Raw genomic sequence first — 15496 nt, forward strand, 5'->3', positions numbered from 1 at the left:
AAAAAAAAAAAAAAAAAAAAAGATAATATTATATAAAGGTTGAAAAGCGCGCCCTCCTCCATTTCCTTCCTTTCTCTTTCAGAAGTAACCGGCCAGTTTCAGAATCGACAACAACGGGCTTCTCTCCGTCGACCTCCTCCGGCCACCTTCCGGCCCTTCTGTGAAGAACGATTCTCTCTGGCTTCTGAATATCTCATCGGCTTGCTTTCCTTCTACGTTGAAGGCAAGTTCCTTTGCTTCTCTGTCTAATTCGTTCATTATGTTCTCTCTCCCTGTGTGAGATTTTCATGATTTAGGGTTTTGTTGGTAGTAAAATTGGGGGAGGGTAATTAACGAGTAATTTGTATAATCTTTTACCAGCGAGGAAGTTTCTGTTGTTGTTTTCGGCGTTGATTCCGAACCCGACCAAGCGGAGATTCTCGTTAGGGGAAGCCATGATGGCGATTGGATGGCCTGCCGGAATTACGAGTACGCCGCCCTCTGATAGACGACCGGCAACTCTTTCGAATCTACCGCTTCTTTCTTCGCGTTCCTCTTCTTCCTCCCTTCTCCAATGTCGTTCTTCCTCTCTCCTTCCTCGCTGCCATTGGCCGCTCTGTATGTGAGGGCAGGCCATCTCGAAGGATCCAGCTCCTTCTGAAACGAACACCACCCATGTCGCTCTTGAGTTGAAGTGAGGCACCATCATTCCACCCTGAAAATGACAACAACAACGTTTATAAAAAGTTACATTCGAGAATTCTATGAATTAGGTATTGGACAATTGTGATTTGAGAGCTTGCTACAATACTTGTTTGATATCGACGACGGAAGTGGCCACATCGGTTCTCCGAAGTTGGGGGAACTCATCAGGGCAAGCCTCAAACATTTGACCGTATTGGTTGTTGTAAACAGGGGTCTGGCTTTCGAGCTTGATCGGAGCTCTGACTCCCCGACTACCTCTTCTTACGGAGGTGGCTCGTTGGCTCAACGCTCTTAGTTGCTCTTGCGATGCCCTTATGATTTTTCCTCCTCTCTCCCTTCTCTGCTTGAATATCCGCTCTAGTTTATCCCGTGGAATCTGCAATTTCATTCCAATAATTACATCATTCTGGGAAGTTTAAAAGAGTGTCCATTTAGAGAAGAGAAAGAAACTGACGTTTAGAGCAGCTTCGAGAACATCATTGCTGAAAACGCTGTAATATGCTTGAGCTTCACCTCCGGCGGATAGATAATCCTGCAACGAAACCAGGAAGCTTGAGTAAAAAGCCACTGGAACATCATTCAATTCTCTGAAGAAAAGTCCTCAAAACCTTGAATTCGCCCGGATTGTTGACGGGTTGAACCAATTTGACGATCTGGAGATCTTCATTTTCTTGGTTTGCCAAGTACAAAGTTGTTCCCGCCGGGATCGTCATAACATCCCCGGATTCAACGTTGTAAGACTCTTTTCTAGTTTCCCTCTTTTCCTGGACTACTGTAGTGATCGTCGCTCTTCCTAGAAAAGACAATGTCGAAATTAAAACAAGCTCCATTTCCATCAAGCCAAAAACAGAGGAAAAAACTTGCCTCTTACGACCAAGAGAACACATTCTGCATCCAAGTGATGGGGGACGATGAAGGTGTGAGGGCGGGCTTCAAGAATTGCTAATCGTTGGTTTTTAATTCCTTTTAAAAGCTCCGACCTGTCGGTGAATTTCTCCAGCACCCTCCAATGGCCCTGGTCAGACCTGTACCTTGATTGAAAACGCTGCTCCTGAAAGTAGTAGGGGTTGTTGCTCTGTTCTTGCTCTGTTCGTCGAATGGCTACTTGATTTACACGGCTTCTTCCCCCATGTTGTCGTTCTTCACGTCTCCGTTCATCTTCTCTGCTTCTCTGCTCTTCTCGTCCCCTTCTCCCATGCTCTCTTTCCCATTCTCGTTCTCTCTGTTCTTCCTCTCTGCGACGTCGTTCTTGCTCTCTACGCCAATCTGGGTCTCTTTGGTTTTCATCTTCTACATCCCTTCCGCCTCTACGTTCGCGTTCTCTGCGTTCTTGCTCTCGCTCTCTGCGGCGGCGCTCTTGCTCTCTACGCTCTTGCTCCCTACGCCAATCTGGGTCTCTCTGGTTTTCATCTTCATCATCCCTTCCGCCTCTACGTTCGCGTTCTCTGCGTTCTTGCTCCTGCTCTCTGCGGCGGCGCTCCTGCTCTCTGCGCTCTTGCTCCCTACGCCAATCTGGGTCTCTTTGGTTTTCATCTTCATCATCCCTCTCGCCTCTACGTTGGCGTTCTCTGCGCTCTTGCTCTTGCTCTCTACGGCGTCGTTCCTGCTCTCTGCGCTCTTGCTCCCTACGCCAATCTGGGTCTCTTTGGTTTTCGTCTTCATCATCCCTCCCACCTCTGCGTTGGCGTTCTCTGCGCTCTTGCTCTTGCTCTCTGCGGCGGCGCTCTTGCTCTCTGCGTTCTTGCTCCCGACGCCAATCTGGGTCTCTTTGGTTTTCATCATCTTCCTCGTCCCTCTCGCCTCTACGTTCTCGCTCTCTTTGTTCTTGCTCTCTCCGACGTCGTTCTTGCTCTCTTCGTTGTCTCTCTTCTTGTTCACGTTTAGGATCTCTCTCATTCTCATCACGACGACCTCTACCTCTCTCACGCTCTCTCTCATGTTCACGACGACGTCGTTCTTCCCGCTCATGTTCCCTCCGACGTTGCTCCTCTCTCTCCCACTCAGGATCTCTCCGTTCAACCTCATCAACCTCCTCCCCCCTTCCCTGCTCTCGCTCCCTCAGCCGCTCCGCACAGTCCTGTAGACACCTACGTTGTTGCTCCACCCCACGCTCCGTCACTTCGCACTGGAGCCGACACACCTCATACTCCGCACGAGGACTCCCCCTTTGGTTCACTCCACATCCCTTCTTACAAGCAGCAAACTCATCCACGTTCTTCCCCTTCAGCTCCTCACACCGGTTCACACATCCATCATGGTCAACCCCAGCCCCGCTGCTAAGGCTCTCACCCTTAGCACCCAAACCAACAGACAAACAAGCAAGAAAAAGGGTAAACGCCAAGAGACACAAACGAAGCTTAACTTTAGACAACGCCATGTTTGAGACCCGAGATGCCCTTCACAGCCACATCCACAATGGGTACTTATACTACTTAGAGCTCGATGTTGGAGTAAGATTAAGGTAACATGCTGATCGCCGAGTGTCGAATTTGGCAGAGATGGAGGTGTCATGTGATGTGGTGAAAAGACGCACCAGTGAGTAGGAAAAAAACAGAGGAGACAGCTGCAAATAATGGGTTCAAGGAGAGTGGAGTAGAGGATATGGAGCAAGGAGACAATTTGAGAGAGTGAGGAGTGAAAATGGTGGGCTGAGGGGCGCCGACGCGGCGATGGGGCGAGGCTTTTGTTAGACACCTCATTGGCAACGTGTTAGTTTGCATGCAATTGGGATCACTATCATAAGGTATTTGGTTCGAAAACATGGCTTCTTTCATGTGGGAATCAAACAAAAAGGATATAAGTTCTTAAAATATTGGTAACTTGCTTCATCTTCATCCTCTCATGGATAGTAGTGAGTGATAGATCAGTGGCTACGAGATGAGATGGATCTAAGTTGTGCTTATCTTTGCATTTTGATCTTTACTTGTGACCGTAGTACATTTGTGCTATGAATGAACAAAAATACTATTAAAATGAAACAAAAATAGGATGTGGTGAGAACTCCGAGCTCACATGTGAGTATATACGATCCTATATCGATTAGAGAGAAGAACGAGTGTCAATGAGGATGTTGGGCTCTGAAATGGGTGAATTGTGAGATCTCACATCGAATGAAAAGATAAATGAGTGCCAGCAAGGACTCTGAGCCTCGAAAGGGGTGGATGGTGAAATTCCATGTTGGTTGAAGAGGAGAACGAAATAAAAGAGAGTCCAAAGAAAAAAAACAATATCCCCAGCCGGGGAAGCCCTTCCCCCGAAAAGGCCCAGAGAGGTAGCGGTGGGCTGTTACATATACTTAATCTAGTGAAGGCTAAGACTCAATTAGCGTAAGGCCCAATGATAGATTCAGCAGGCCAAGCCGAGGCTAGTTGTCCTCGCTAGAGTCAAGGACAACCCAAGTGATGAAGTTGAGTCCACTCATTGGGATCGAACCAAGCAAAACTTGGCCAACCCCTACGCCCATGCTTTGACCGACCCAAGAGTTGTTCTAGGTATCTAGGTATCTAGGCTTGTCCACAATGGCTAAAGGCTAGTCAAGTCAATCTCTCCAAGGTCAAAGTACTACTGCGGTAATAGTTCAAGTCCGCCACTAACAGATATTATATGCTTTGACTCGTTATATATCATTTTCGGCTTCACGGTTTTAAAACGTGTCTCTTATAGAGAGGTTTTCACACCCTTATAATGAATGTTTCACTCCCCTCTCCAACCGAAGTGGGGTCTCATATTTTCAGCTCGAGATTGCAGGTTTCACAAGTTTACTACTCGATCGAGCATAGTCAAAACCGAAACCAGTCTAATAATCCAAATCCAACAATCATGTTTCAAACCAAATAACAAAGTTTTATGAATCCAATGGAGTTCCAGCCTTTTCCAAGCCTTGATGATAGACCTTACTTGATGTGGGTTGAAGTTTATCCTTTTATATCCAAACTTTTCCATGCTCCACAAGCTCAAGAAGAAGCATGTTTAGACAAAATCATAATACAATACAGAAAGAAATGGCAGCAGCAGGTTGTTTTAGCAGTGTCCATGTTTTGTGGATCCCATAGACAAACACAGACAACTCTACTTTTAAAATTGGCCTGATGATGTCTCAAGGGATTGATTAGCCATGATTACAATTACTTGGGGCTGTTTTTGGGCCTTTCAGTCAACCAGTGGGTAGCATTCTTAAAGTTAAAAACAACAAAACAAAAGCTCTTTTCTGAATCTTGGTTTCCATTACTGCCAAAACCTGCAACTTTGTCCCCTGCTTTATGTTCTAGTTTTGTTCATTTGAATACCCATCACAGGCTGGCTTGTAATGAGATATAATAAGAAGAAGGCATGCCTGAGAAGCCAATCAACAAACCCAACTTTTTACAGTAAAAGTGATGAAATGCAGCAGGAGAAGAGGGGGAATTCAGGATTCACACACTGTAATAAATGATCTTTTTCATTAACTTTTCTTGTGGAGGTTTTCACCTCTTTTACATCACTATGGTAATGAGTATCATTCACTTGTATTTAGCAACCAATGTGTATTCCTAGACAGAGAAAGAATGAAGAAATGAAGGGAGGAAAAGAATTTTACTCAATGACTGTTTTCCAATCCTGCACAAGCATAAGCTTTTCATGATTAGAGCATGAAGAAGCCATAATTATTGATTAATGGGCGTAACGATCATTACCTGAAAGCTAAGCGTCGTCGATTACGAGACCGAATTATGCAGCTAAGAAGATATGATGATCAAAGGCACAATGTGTTGAGAAGGAAGGAATGAGGACCTGATAAAAGAGAACAAGAACAAGCAATAGGAGACAAAGAAGCTAAGACCCCACAGCAGAACCAAGAAAAGTATTTCAATGAAAGAATGAAGAGAAAAATGAAAAGCAGAGGGGGGAGAAGCATACTTTTTCGGGCTATGGGCTATGAAACGTCTCGATCGATACCTTCAAGGATGAGCTCCACCACCATCTGGGACCAGATTTGCAGTCAAATCAGATAGCTTTCTTGAGGGTTGAATTATGGAAGAGTGGAACAAAGCTTTGTAAAGGAGACTCAAACAAATCCTAATCTAGTTTGGGGAGGAATCTTGTTCGAAAATTTTCGAGGATTACGACATACAAAGTTTCGGGTCAGGCGAAAAAAGATAGGCCAGAATGGCTTAGCTATAAAGGTTGGGGAAAATGGGGGGATTAGCTTACTTTTAAGTGATTCCACAGGCCTCACTTTATTTATGGCTGCATTGTGTAGCCATATGATCTCACTTTCAGAAAAAGTTCAGCTCGGTGTATCCATGTGCGTACGGGAGAAGCTCCTCGACCTCAATCTTGGAACTAGAATAACTCATGCTTTTCTTTAATCTCCCTCGGCTCGACTCAACCTCGGCCCAAAACACTCCATAAACCGGTCTATGATCTGAGAACCTTGACTCTCCACGAACGTAAGATAACTGATGGAGGCCTTCCCCATGCCACAATATCCGATCGCACCTTCATAAACAGAATACGTAAATCAGCATCATGCTTCTCTGTTAAGCTAATGTGTAATGAGTTTAGATTAAATAGAATGGCTAGCAAGATGGACTTACCAAGCGGGTTTACGACGTTTCTCTTTTGGGTGATTGCCCTCCCCTGCATATCGATCTGAATTAGTCGAATATTTGTACGTTGGAGGAAAGTAAATCTTTCCTTCGTTCCATCCAGCAAAGACACGCCCACGTCTTTGTTCTATTCGTAACTGCATTCGAAAATAGTTGGTTCATACTTTTAACAGAAACCATCTGGTTCACTAAATAACTATAACCAATTCAGCTCCAAAGCATCAGGTTATGTGGTCTTACCTGATCCTTCTCAAGCAATCCCCTCCAGTTTTGCATCTCTACGAGTGCCTTGGCAGACCGGTACGAAAGAGCGATCCGATAGTTTAAATCCCCGAGCCAAATAACTCGACTGCAAGAGATTTTGACACGGTAAGACTAATGAACATAATACAAATACAAATGAAGATGAAAAAATATCTTACTCATGCTCAAGGATTGTTTCTGGGGATTTCTCGTCACTGCTTGCACCGTGCACTCGTGGGAACCTCGTCTTCTTGAGTATCTCCATCACGTCTGAGTTTCTTCGAAGCTCGTCGCCTTCTTTCTCTCCTGATGTTAAGTGAGTACAAATGAAGCAAAAACTTGTCTGATGCAATGACATGCTGATAGAAATTGATCCCTGCAGTAGATCAGTACTTTGTTTCAATGAACCAAAACATTTCAAGATATTGGAAGGTAAAATTGCTATTGTTATCTAATTATTGATACCTTATTCCCAAGGTAGCCCATCAATCCTCTACCAACAGAAGAAACTTTCATGTTTCGGACATGATCCCTCAAGTCACTTTTAACCCATATGGTGAGAAATATGCCAACCATTTGCTTGCTTGCAACCAAGCAATATCTTGAATGTCCTGGCATTCTATATCCACCATCCTGAGATGAAGAACCACCATGGGACATTGGCGAAAACAAAACCGTGCTCGGTGACTCCCACGGAACGTTATCATCATCCGACGAACCCCATCGTGAGCAGTCGCTAGGCCTTGAGTAGTCACTCGGCCTGCAAAAGTCACTTGGTCTAGAGTAGTCACTTGGTCTGCAAAAGTCACTAGACCTGGAATAGTCACTTGATCTTGAGTAGTCACTTGGCCTATGGCCCCATCTAAAGTTAGGATCAAAATCACTCGACCGATGACCAAAGATAACACGGTCACAAACACTGAATCTTCGATCAAGTCGTGGCTGTGGTATCGATGGATCGTCCATTCTCCAGCTGTTGGTCGTTTGAAACGATCGGCGATGGAAGAACGACGAATTCTTCTGTCTAGCAGACCCTTCAAAATCTGCATTTATTTCCACAATGGGCTTTGGAATTGGAGAAGGGGTATAACATGCATTACCACCACTAGTTCCTGGGAGATTGTTAAGAGTCTTTCGAATGAGAGCCTGCCATTTCTTAGCAGGGCCATTGTCTTCAGCTCCCAGTATATTACCAGCATTCAATGGCACTATCTCCTGAAACCTGAAAAATTACCAACGTTATTCTCTTCTCCAAGGCGAAGAAAGCAAGTAAAAGATGAGCAAAGGGTTATCATAATCATTACCCAAGAACATAGATATCAGCAGGGGGTGAAGAATGAAGCCAATCCTCCAGATTTAGATTGTTAGGGGGAGATCTTCCAGCCACGTTCCATGTAGCAACAAAAATGCTGAAGACAAAGCCACTCAGTTTACAAATCAAAACCAACCAACCAACCAAAATGCAAGAAAAGAAGAACAAATTCTGTACCTATAGTTTTGCACATCTATAATACGAGGATGGTCAAGATTCATCTTCCCTCGCCGCCCCTGCTCGCCGTTTTTGCTGAATTTCTCTGTGAATTGATGAACAGATTGATAAATTTCATGAAGAAGAAGATGAACCAAGTTTATATGAACAATTTTCTGAGAGTTGAAGTGGGGTTTGTTTATGAACCTGTCTTGCTTTTCTTGATGGTGCATGGTTCTCTCTCTGAGAAGCTGCTGCTCCTGTAATCCATTTCACCTCCTGTAGAACAAAGGATGGAGTGCTTTAGATTTGGGTTTCTGCAATTGAGGAAACAAGAAATTCAAAGAGCTACCTCTATAAGCAACATCGTCCGCTTGAAAATCATCGCTTTTGCACCTAATATTGAACCATTTTCTGACCATTTTCTTGGACCATGAGAGCTACAAAACCAACAAGGGACACCAAACAACAATCAGATTGTTCACAAAAAGAAGATTTGAAACAAAATCCGAGATGGGTTTTTAAGAAATTGAAGAAGAACCTTGCTGTTCTTAGAATTCTCATCTCTCATTGTTCCAGCACTAATTCATACAGCTCCACTACTACTCTTTCCCCCACTCAGAATCTGTGGGTTTCGCTTCAAATCCTCAAAACACCCATCAAAATCCAAAATGGACAAGGATTCTCCAGCCAAAATCTTAGGTTTTCCCACAAAAACCAAACACACCCAGTTCTACAAACACTTGTGAAGATCAAACCCAAAATTTCCTTCCTTTGAGTGAACAAAAGAGACCCAAAACAAGAAGAAATGGGGAGAGATTCTTGAAGTAGAAGAAGACAATGCAGAGAGAGAAAGTTTTAGAGAGATATAAAGCCCATAGAGCTTCTCGTTCTCTGTAAAAAACAGCAAAGTATCGAATTTGAAGAGTCTAAAGTGCAGAGAGAAAGAGAGAGAGAATGAGTGAGTCAGTGTTAAGGGTCTCTCTTCATGATGGAGCAACGGGAATGTGTTTTATTTTAGCTTTCTTTTTTACCCTTCTCTCAACCAAAGGCTGCCCTCTTCGGTCAGCAAAGCCATGGAGAAGGGGCAGCCACAGACACAGACACAGACACAGACACAGACACAGACACACCCCCCTCCCCTATGCCCTTCTTCTCCTGCCCTGTTTTGGTCTACCATCAAAGTAAAAGCAATCTAAAGATAGCAATAAAGATAAAGCGACATGTATAATATTAGTACTAAATGTTTTTTGTTTTGTTTTGTTTTGTTTTGTTTTGTGCCTTTGTTTTTTGTTTTCTTCTTTTGTTACCCAAAGAATGTTTGGGGGCGAAGGTACAGTAACTTCACAAAAAGGGTCATTACCTCAAATCCTTTGCCTTCTTTAACGCCTTGGGTTTTGTGTTTTCCCCCCATCTTCTCGCTTGATTCAGATTTTGTTTTAAACTAATCAAAGCTTTCAACTTTACGTGTTTGTATTACAATTGTTTATAATCTCTGCAACAACAAGAGGCAAGAAAAATACCCTTTGCCTTGGAAGAGACAAGAACAGAGGGAGAATACTCAACTATATACCAAAACACATCAAATAATGATTGGAAGAGGTAGGAGAAAAGGCAGTTTCTGGACCAATCTGCATGTTTTTTAGCTTAGAATTTTGACTGGGAGAGGAGACCCCAATGATTCACGAACTTCAAGCAAAATTCATGCTCTTTTTTTGGGTATTTTCTACCATGGCTCGAATGTTATGGGATATGGAGTTCATTCCCAATACTCTCATGTCCAAGCATTGTTTATAACCGTGTGTAAACTTCTCCCTAGTGTTTCAAATCTTGAGTTTGAGCTTTTATAAATGATATTAAAAGAGACACAGAAAGTTGTGCTAGCGAGAACACTACCTCCAAGAAAATGGATTGTGAGATCCCACGTTGGGTAAGGAGGAAAATAAAACATTTCTTACAAGAAGATATCGAAGGGTGTGCCCAGTAAATAAGGACCCCGACCTCCTAAGGGAGTTGATTGTGAGATGTCTAGTGTGCCACGAGATGCTGAGCTCCCAAAAGGATGGATGGTGAGTTAACAGAGGAAAATGAAAAATCTAAAAGATTGAATCCATGCTTTTTATTTTAATCAAATTTATAAATTTTCTAAATTAAGGACATGGGTTTAAGCTTGGAAAAAAATGGAGTCAGATTGAGACCACGCGCATTCCGGCCGCCGACCGCGCGGCTGCTCTGCCACCTTGAGCGTCAAAATCACCCAACCGCCGTCGTCCCAGCCTGGCCGTTGTTTAATTTATCGTTGTTTTATTCAATTTTGACTGTGATGAGTTCCATTTGGCTTTTTCCTTCTCCTCATCATTGGTTGGTTCATAAAATAATAATAATAATAAAATAAATAAATTTTTCTTTCCAAAAAAAAAAAAAAAAAGGTGTTCTTTGAATGGACAAAATATAGTGAGGTTACGGCGGAACATTGCAATTCATTACCTCTATGCTTTTATTATCATTATTATTATTATTAAAATTTAATATTTATTTTCTATTTGTTCTACCTTTTTTGGCGTAAAAAAATTAATTAAATTAAAACACCCCTAATCCTCCAATAATCATAATGTTCATTGGGTCTTTTTTTAATTAATTTTTAATTCACTCATCATAACCATTAGCCTTGAATTTTAGTTCCCTTCCTCAAACCTTTATCCCAACTTTCTTTACTATAAATTATATTTTATAAAAAAAACAAAATCAACGAGCCCTTCCAACATGCTTCGTTTACCCAACATAAAATTATTACAAGCAAAATATGCTTACATTTTCAGTTCGTATGATTGAGCTACTAAAAAGGAAAGTGCATCATATTTGTATAGATAGTGACTTATCCTCAAAATCACTCTCATTTAGATATGGTCTGAATTCATTCATATATTCCTTCTATTATGATAGTCAATAAATGAATGAACAATATCCTTACGAGTGGACTATGGAGTATATAATATAATGTTGTATGATAATGAAATTGTTGGTAAGATAAGGATGGTGGTTTTGCTTTTTGTATGAAATTTAGAAGAATGTGTTGGAAGGTGGGCATTTAGAAAGAGAGGGAAAATAAAGTGAAGATTGAATAACAATGCAAAGGAACACATATAAAGAGAGAAAAATGGGCCCATTTTTTGTGTTTGTTTTAGTGTATATCCAAAGAACGAGGCAATGCTAGTGGGATTACCATTTGAAAAATGTTGTCGGTTTTGGCTCATTACGTATCACCATCAGTCTCACGGTTTTGAAAACACATCTATTAAGAAGAGGTTTTCATACCCTTATGAGAAATGTTATGTTCCCCTCTTCAACTAACGTGGGATCTCACAATATTTCTCCCATGTAACCAGCGTTCTCGCTGGTACATTGACCAGTGCTAATCCTCTTTAGCTCTTAGATTGTGATATTATTCTTTATAAAAATATGGAAACTTCTCCCTAATAGATGCGTTTTTTAATCAAACCTAGTAGACAAAACGGGATCATGTTGAAGATGTTCAAATGGCGGGACCCACCAAGCCATCTTTTTAATCAATTATTCAAAGCATCTATAAAAGAATTTTGTTATATGTTTCCTCTTATTTTTGTAAAACCCTCATCATCAGATTCCTTTCACTCCCTTTTTCTTTTAGTTATTTAGTTTGTCTCATAAAAGTCATGTTTTAAAAATTAAAAATTTAAAAATTTAAAATATTTTTAGTTATTTCCTATTGGAAGAAAAATAAAAATCCATTTTTTTATTAATATTTATTTTTTAAACAGTAGAAATTCGAAATAGATAACTATAGCTCCGTGACTATTTGAATTTTGAAAATTAAGTTTATTAACATTATCTCGTACTCTTATAAATACCGTTATTTATTATTTTTTAATAATGTTTTCAAAATTCATATTAATTTTTTTTTATAATGTACTTTTATTTTTTGAAAGTTGACTAAAAATTTAATTTTTTTTTTTAAAAAGATAAAGGCTATTGTAAATAAAATTGGGAAAAAAATAATTAATTTTTAATTGGTAGTCAAGATTTTGAGATTGAAAAAGTAGTTTCAAAGATTTTTTTTATTATTATTTTTTTTTCCTTTGACTTTAGTTAAGATTTCGAAAGTATTTTTTATATGTGGAAAATCAAACAAAGAAATTAGTGATGAATTTTTATTTTACTTTTTTACTTTTTAAAAATACATTTCTAATGGTTAGTTAAATTTTAAAAATAGAGGAAGCATTAATCTAGCAACTAATTAAGTTTATAACAGCATAAATTAATATTTGTATAATTAAAATTATTTTGAATTCATTTTAAATGAAATAAAATGATAAATAGTTTTAAAATTTAGAATTTAAATTAATTTGAAGTTTAATGGACACGGTATTAGTTTTTTTTTTTTATATATATTTTAAAACAAAAAAAAAATCTAATGAATTTCAAATAGTATTTAATTTTCCTTTTATTGACGTGACCTGTTTTGAAATTATTATAAAAGTCTTATCCTAATTAAATGAGATTCTATTCGGTCAAAAAGATAGTTTTGTAAATGAAATACAAACAAACTATTTTTCTCAAATAATTATATTATTTCCACGTGGACAATTTTAAAGATATTATTTGTCATTTAATCCTAACAAACATTAATAATTTCATTTTGTCATCACTCACATGTTTCAGAATGTCACCCAGCTTAAAATTGTTCTAAACAAAATACATTTTAATTTTAGAGTTTTTATGATTAAATCATGCAATTTGCTGGTAGAAACGGTAATATTTAATTTTTTTAAGGCTTTATTAACAATTCAATATCATTGTCGTTCGAATGTTGTATCAGTTCATGTGAGAAAGCATGAATAGAAAATTACTAATTTATGTATACATTTACGACTCAGAAGATCCCGATACTACTTTTGATGAACGGCTGAGATTTCATCAACATAAACACAGTCTCGCTAAAATAAAGCAGCATATTCATCCTGCCACGTAAAAATATAATAATAAATAAAAGTAAAAAAAGAAAAAGAGAAATAAGAGAGAAGATTTGATTGGCGCTTTTGCTTTTTGTTTCCCAGACCACATCCAAAGCCAAGCCTGGGACAGTGAATCTCAGGAGGGGTAAAATAGACAATTCACAAGTCAGCCAAGACCGGTGAATCGCGGCCACCGCCACCGCCACCTCCACCACCACTGCCACCAGTAACAAGCTGCCTTTTCTTTTTCTCCCCTTTTTCTTTTCTCCCACCCCCAGAAAGATTCCTGCTTTGCGACTGCATAAATAAAAGTTTTATTATTATTATTATTATTATTATTATTAGGATCGCTTCGATTCATTGTAATCGCGTACTTAAAAAAAACGACAATTTTAGTTCTTAAAAAATAAAAATACTAGAGATCGAAATAAGTAGGGTAGTATGAGTTTGTGACGTGCGTATTTTAAAAATAAGGTAGGGTTTAGAAGATGGTAGAAAAGTAAAAGGGGCTAATAATTCCCTGTTGTGTCTCAACTCTCAAGTCCCTTTCTTTGTAATTTACTGCTTGTTTATACCCTGTGTTACTGATGCAAACCTTTGAGTGTTTGGTTTTGTATGGAAGTGGGCAGATAATATTCCCATAAACAGCAAAAAAATGGTGGATGGGTACCACTGAAAATGACTATGCTTCTAATCCTTGGGGCTGTGTTCTCTAGTTTGGGATCATCCCTGTCCCTCACCCTCTCATCTTTCAACCCACCAATTTCGTCGAACTACTCCCACTTCAAATCCAACGTGTAAGAATTGAGTGTAATAGCTCAAGTTTATCGCTAGTACATATTATCCTAACAACTCAAGTCTACTGTTAGTAGATATTATCTTCACCACTAGCACATATTGTTCTCTTTGACTTTTCCCTTTTAAGGTTTTAAAATGCTCAGTAGGAGAGGTTTTCACACCCTACTTGCTTCGTTCTCCTCTTCGAAGAATTGAGTGTCTTCGCAATCACACTGCCATATGTCTAGCTCTGATACCATTTATAATAACTCAAAGCCACTGCTACCAGATATTATACTTCTTGAGCTTTTCCTTTAAACACTTTCCCTCAAAGTTTTAAAACTCGTACGGTGGAGAGATGTATCTACACATTTATAAAGAATGTTTCATTATTTCTCCAACCAATATGAGATCTCACGTAGAAGGACGTACGTGACATCATTTAAATTGTAAAAACTTGTTTTTGTGTGAATGTTGTTGTAAATGATGTAAACAATAACTTTTGAATTGAAATAAATTGAAGCCACGATTTGAATTTTGTATGTAGTTGAAATTGAATCGTAAATGATGTCATTTATACCTTTTAGTTTTTGTATATCGATATTCTAAATTCTTCTACCATGTGAAAATTTTCTTGAAATATTTTGAACCGTTTTAAAGTTATGAAACCCTTTTCAAATGTAAGGTTATAACCGAAAAATATTTTGTATAAGTTAACTTACCATTACGTACACACGACAGGAGAGTAAGAAATATTGTATTTTGATTATTGTAATATCCATAGTCATTTCGTTTTTATCCCTTAATTTAATTTACAAATTGACCAAACCTAAACTTAATAGTTAGGCAGTGGAGTCGAACATATATACGTAGGACTCCGAGTTAAAGTGGATATTGATAATTGGTTCATAAAAAAAAAATCTAAAGTAAATTGTATTTAGAAAGATTCAAATCCTTAATCATGTGTTGGTGATAATTAATTAATAATTATGTGTGTTTTGTTTAATAATCTAGTAGAACAGTTCATGCAGATCCATGATAAAAATATATATTAGAACCTAGGATTTTTGGACCACCCTATGAACTGAAAAGAAGGAAGTGAGACAATTAATTTATATTATACTCATCTTTTTCTTACAGTCAAAAAGTAAAAATCAAATGGTTTCCTTTCCTCCTATCAATATAGCCTTTGTTTTGGGACCCTAAAATCATTCTGGGAGCCTGAACGAGAAAGCCCAAACATGACAATATCTGCTAACGGTGGGTCTGAGCCCTATATATATATATATATATTATTCGAGGATGGTTGGAGTTCATAGGCTTGTTATACATAAAATTGAATTCCGTGTAATTTTGTGTTCAAATCTGTATCAAACGGTTGGAGATATTATATTTACGGGTCAAAAAATTTAAAGCATTTGGTTTTAAAAAGTATTTTGTATGAACAAATATTTAAATTAAAGAAAAAAAATGGTGAATAAATGTGAGATATTGATGTGTGATAAGAATAGAGGAGGCATTGATGAGAGTTGTGTGGGGCTGATATTATGAGCTGACCCAAGAAAAGGCCTTCGCATTCATAGTATTAATGCTATCACCTTCTTCGCTATCAACAAAACGTGTGGTTTTCAATTGTTTTATCTCTTTCTATTGTCTCATTCATAATTACGCACATTGCCTATTTCAGTTCGGTTTTTCTAAGGCTCGAATAAGATTTGGTTCAAAAGTATTCTTCGTGGATATTG

At 38.9% G+C, this 15496-nt stretch overlaps 2 protein-coding genes across 2 annotated transcripts; both read right to left on the reverse strand.

Moving 5' to 3' along the window:
• Window positions 1-44: 44 nt before the first annotated feature.
• On the reverse strand, window positions 45-3097 carry LOC111790469 (vicilin-like). The gene is made up of 6 exons (XM_023671375.1): window positions 1549-3097; window positions 1293-1477; window positions 1139-1216; window positions 791-1060; window positions 358-694; window positions 45-272 (listed from the first exon to the last, which is right to left on the reverse strand). Exons 1-6 carry the CDS (start codon window positions 3059-3061, stop codon window positions 79-81), a joined length of 2577 nt encoding a protein of 858 aa, XP_023527143.1. The 5' UTR covers window positions 3062-3097; the 3' UTR covers window positions 45-78.
• A 1998-nt stretch (window positions 3098-5095) lies between these two features.
• On the reverse strand, window positions 5096-9038 carry LOC111790475 (type IV inositol polyphosphate 5-phosphatase 7-like). The gene is made up of 13 exons (XM_023671385.1): window positions 8525-9038; window positions 8336-8423; window positions 8191-8262; window positions 8005-8089; window positions 7820-7924; window positions 6981-7737; window positions 6695-6891; window positions 6513-6621; window positions 6261-6409; window positions 5875-6162; window positions 5581-5644; window positions 5358-5454; window positions 5096-5280 (listed from the first exon to the last, which is right to left on the reverse strand). The coding sequence occupies exons 1-10, from the start codon at window positions 8552-8554 to the stop codon at window positions 5940-5942; spliced, it is 1815 nt and encodes a 604-aa protein (XP_023527153.1). The 5' UTR covers window positions 8555-9038; the 3' UTR covers window positions 5096-5280; window positions 5358-5454; window positions 5581-5644; window positions 5875-5939.
• Window positions 9039-15496: the final 6458 nt, after the last annotated feature.

The sequence above is a fragment of the Cucurbita pepo genome, chromosome LG03 (assembly GCF_002806865.2).
Source record: "Cucurbita pepo subsp. pepo cultivar mu-cu-16 chromosome LG03, ASM280686v2, whole genome shotgun sequence".
NCBI lineage: Eukaryota > Viridiplantae > Streptophyta > Magnoliopsida > Cucurbitales > Cucurbitaceae > Cucurbita > Cucurbita pepo.

Excerpts from the sequence above, each read along its gene's own strand:
- LOC111790469 (XM_023671375.1), bottom strand. The coding sequence starts at position 3,061 with ATGGCGTTGTCTAAAGTTAAGCTTCGTTTGTGTCTCTTGGCGTTTACC. Across the intron at positions 1,478-1,548 it reads TGTTCTCTTGGTCGTAAGAG|GAAGAGCGACGATCACTACA; the intron begins GCAAGTTTTTTC and ends TGTCTTTTCTAG. Across the intron at positions 1,061-1,138 it reads TTCTCGAAGCTGCTCTAAAC|ATTCCACGGGATAAACTAGA; the intron begins GTCAGTTTCTTT and ends ATGAAATTGCAG.
- LOC111790475 (XM_023671385.1), bottom strand. The coding sequence starts at position 8,554 with ATGAGAGATGAGAATTCTAAGAACAGCAAG. Across the intron at positions 7,738-7,819 it reads GCTGATATCTATGTTCTTGG|GTTTCAGGAGATAGTGCCAT; the intron begins GTAATGATTATG and ends GTAATTTTTCAG. Across the intron at positions 6,410-6,512 it reads GATTGCTTGAGAAGGATCAG|TTACGAATAGAACAAAGACG; the intron begins GTAAGACCACAT and ends TTTCGAATGCAG.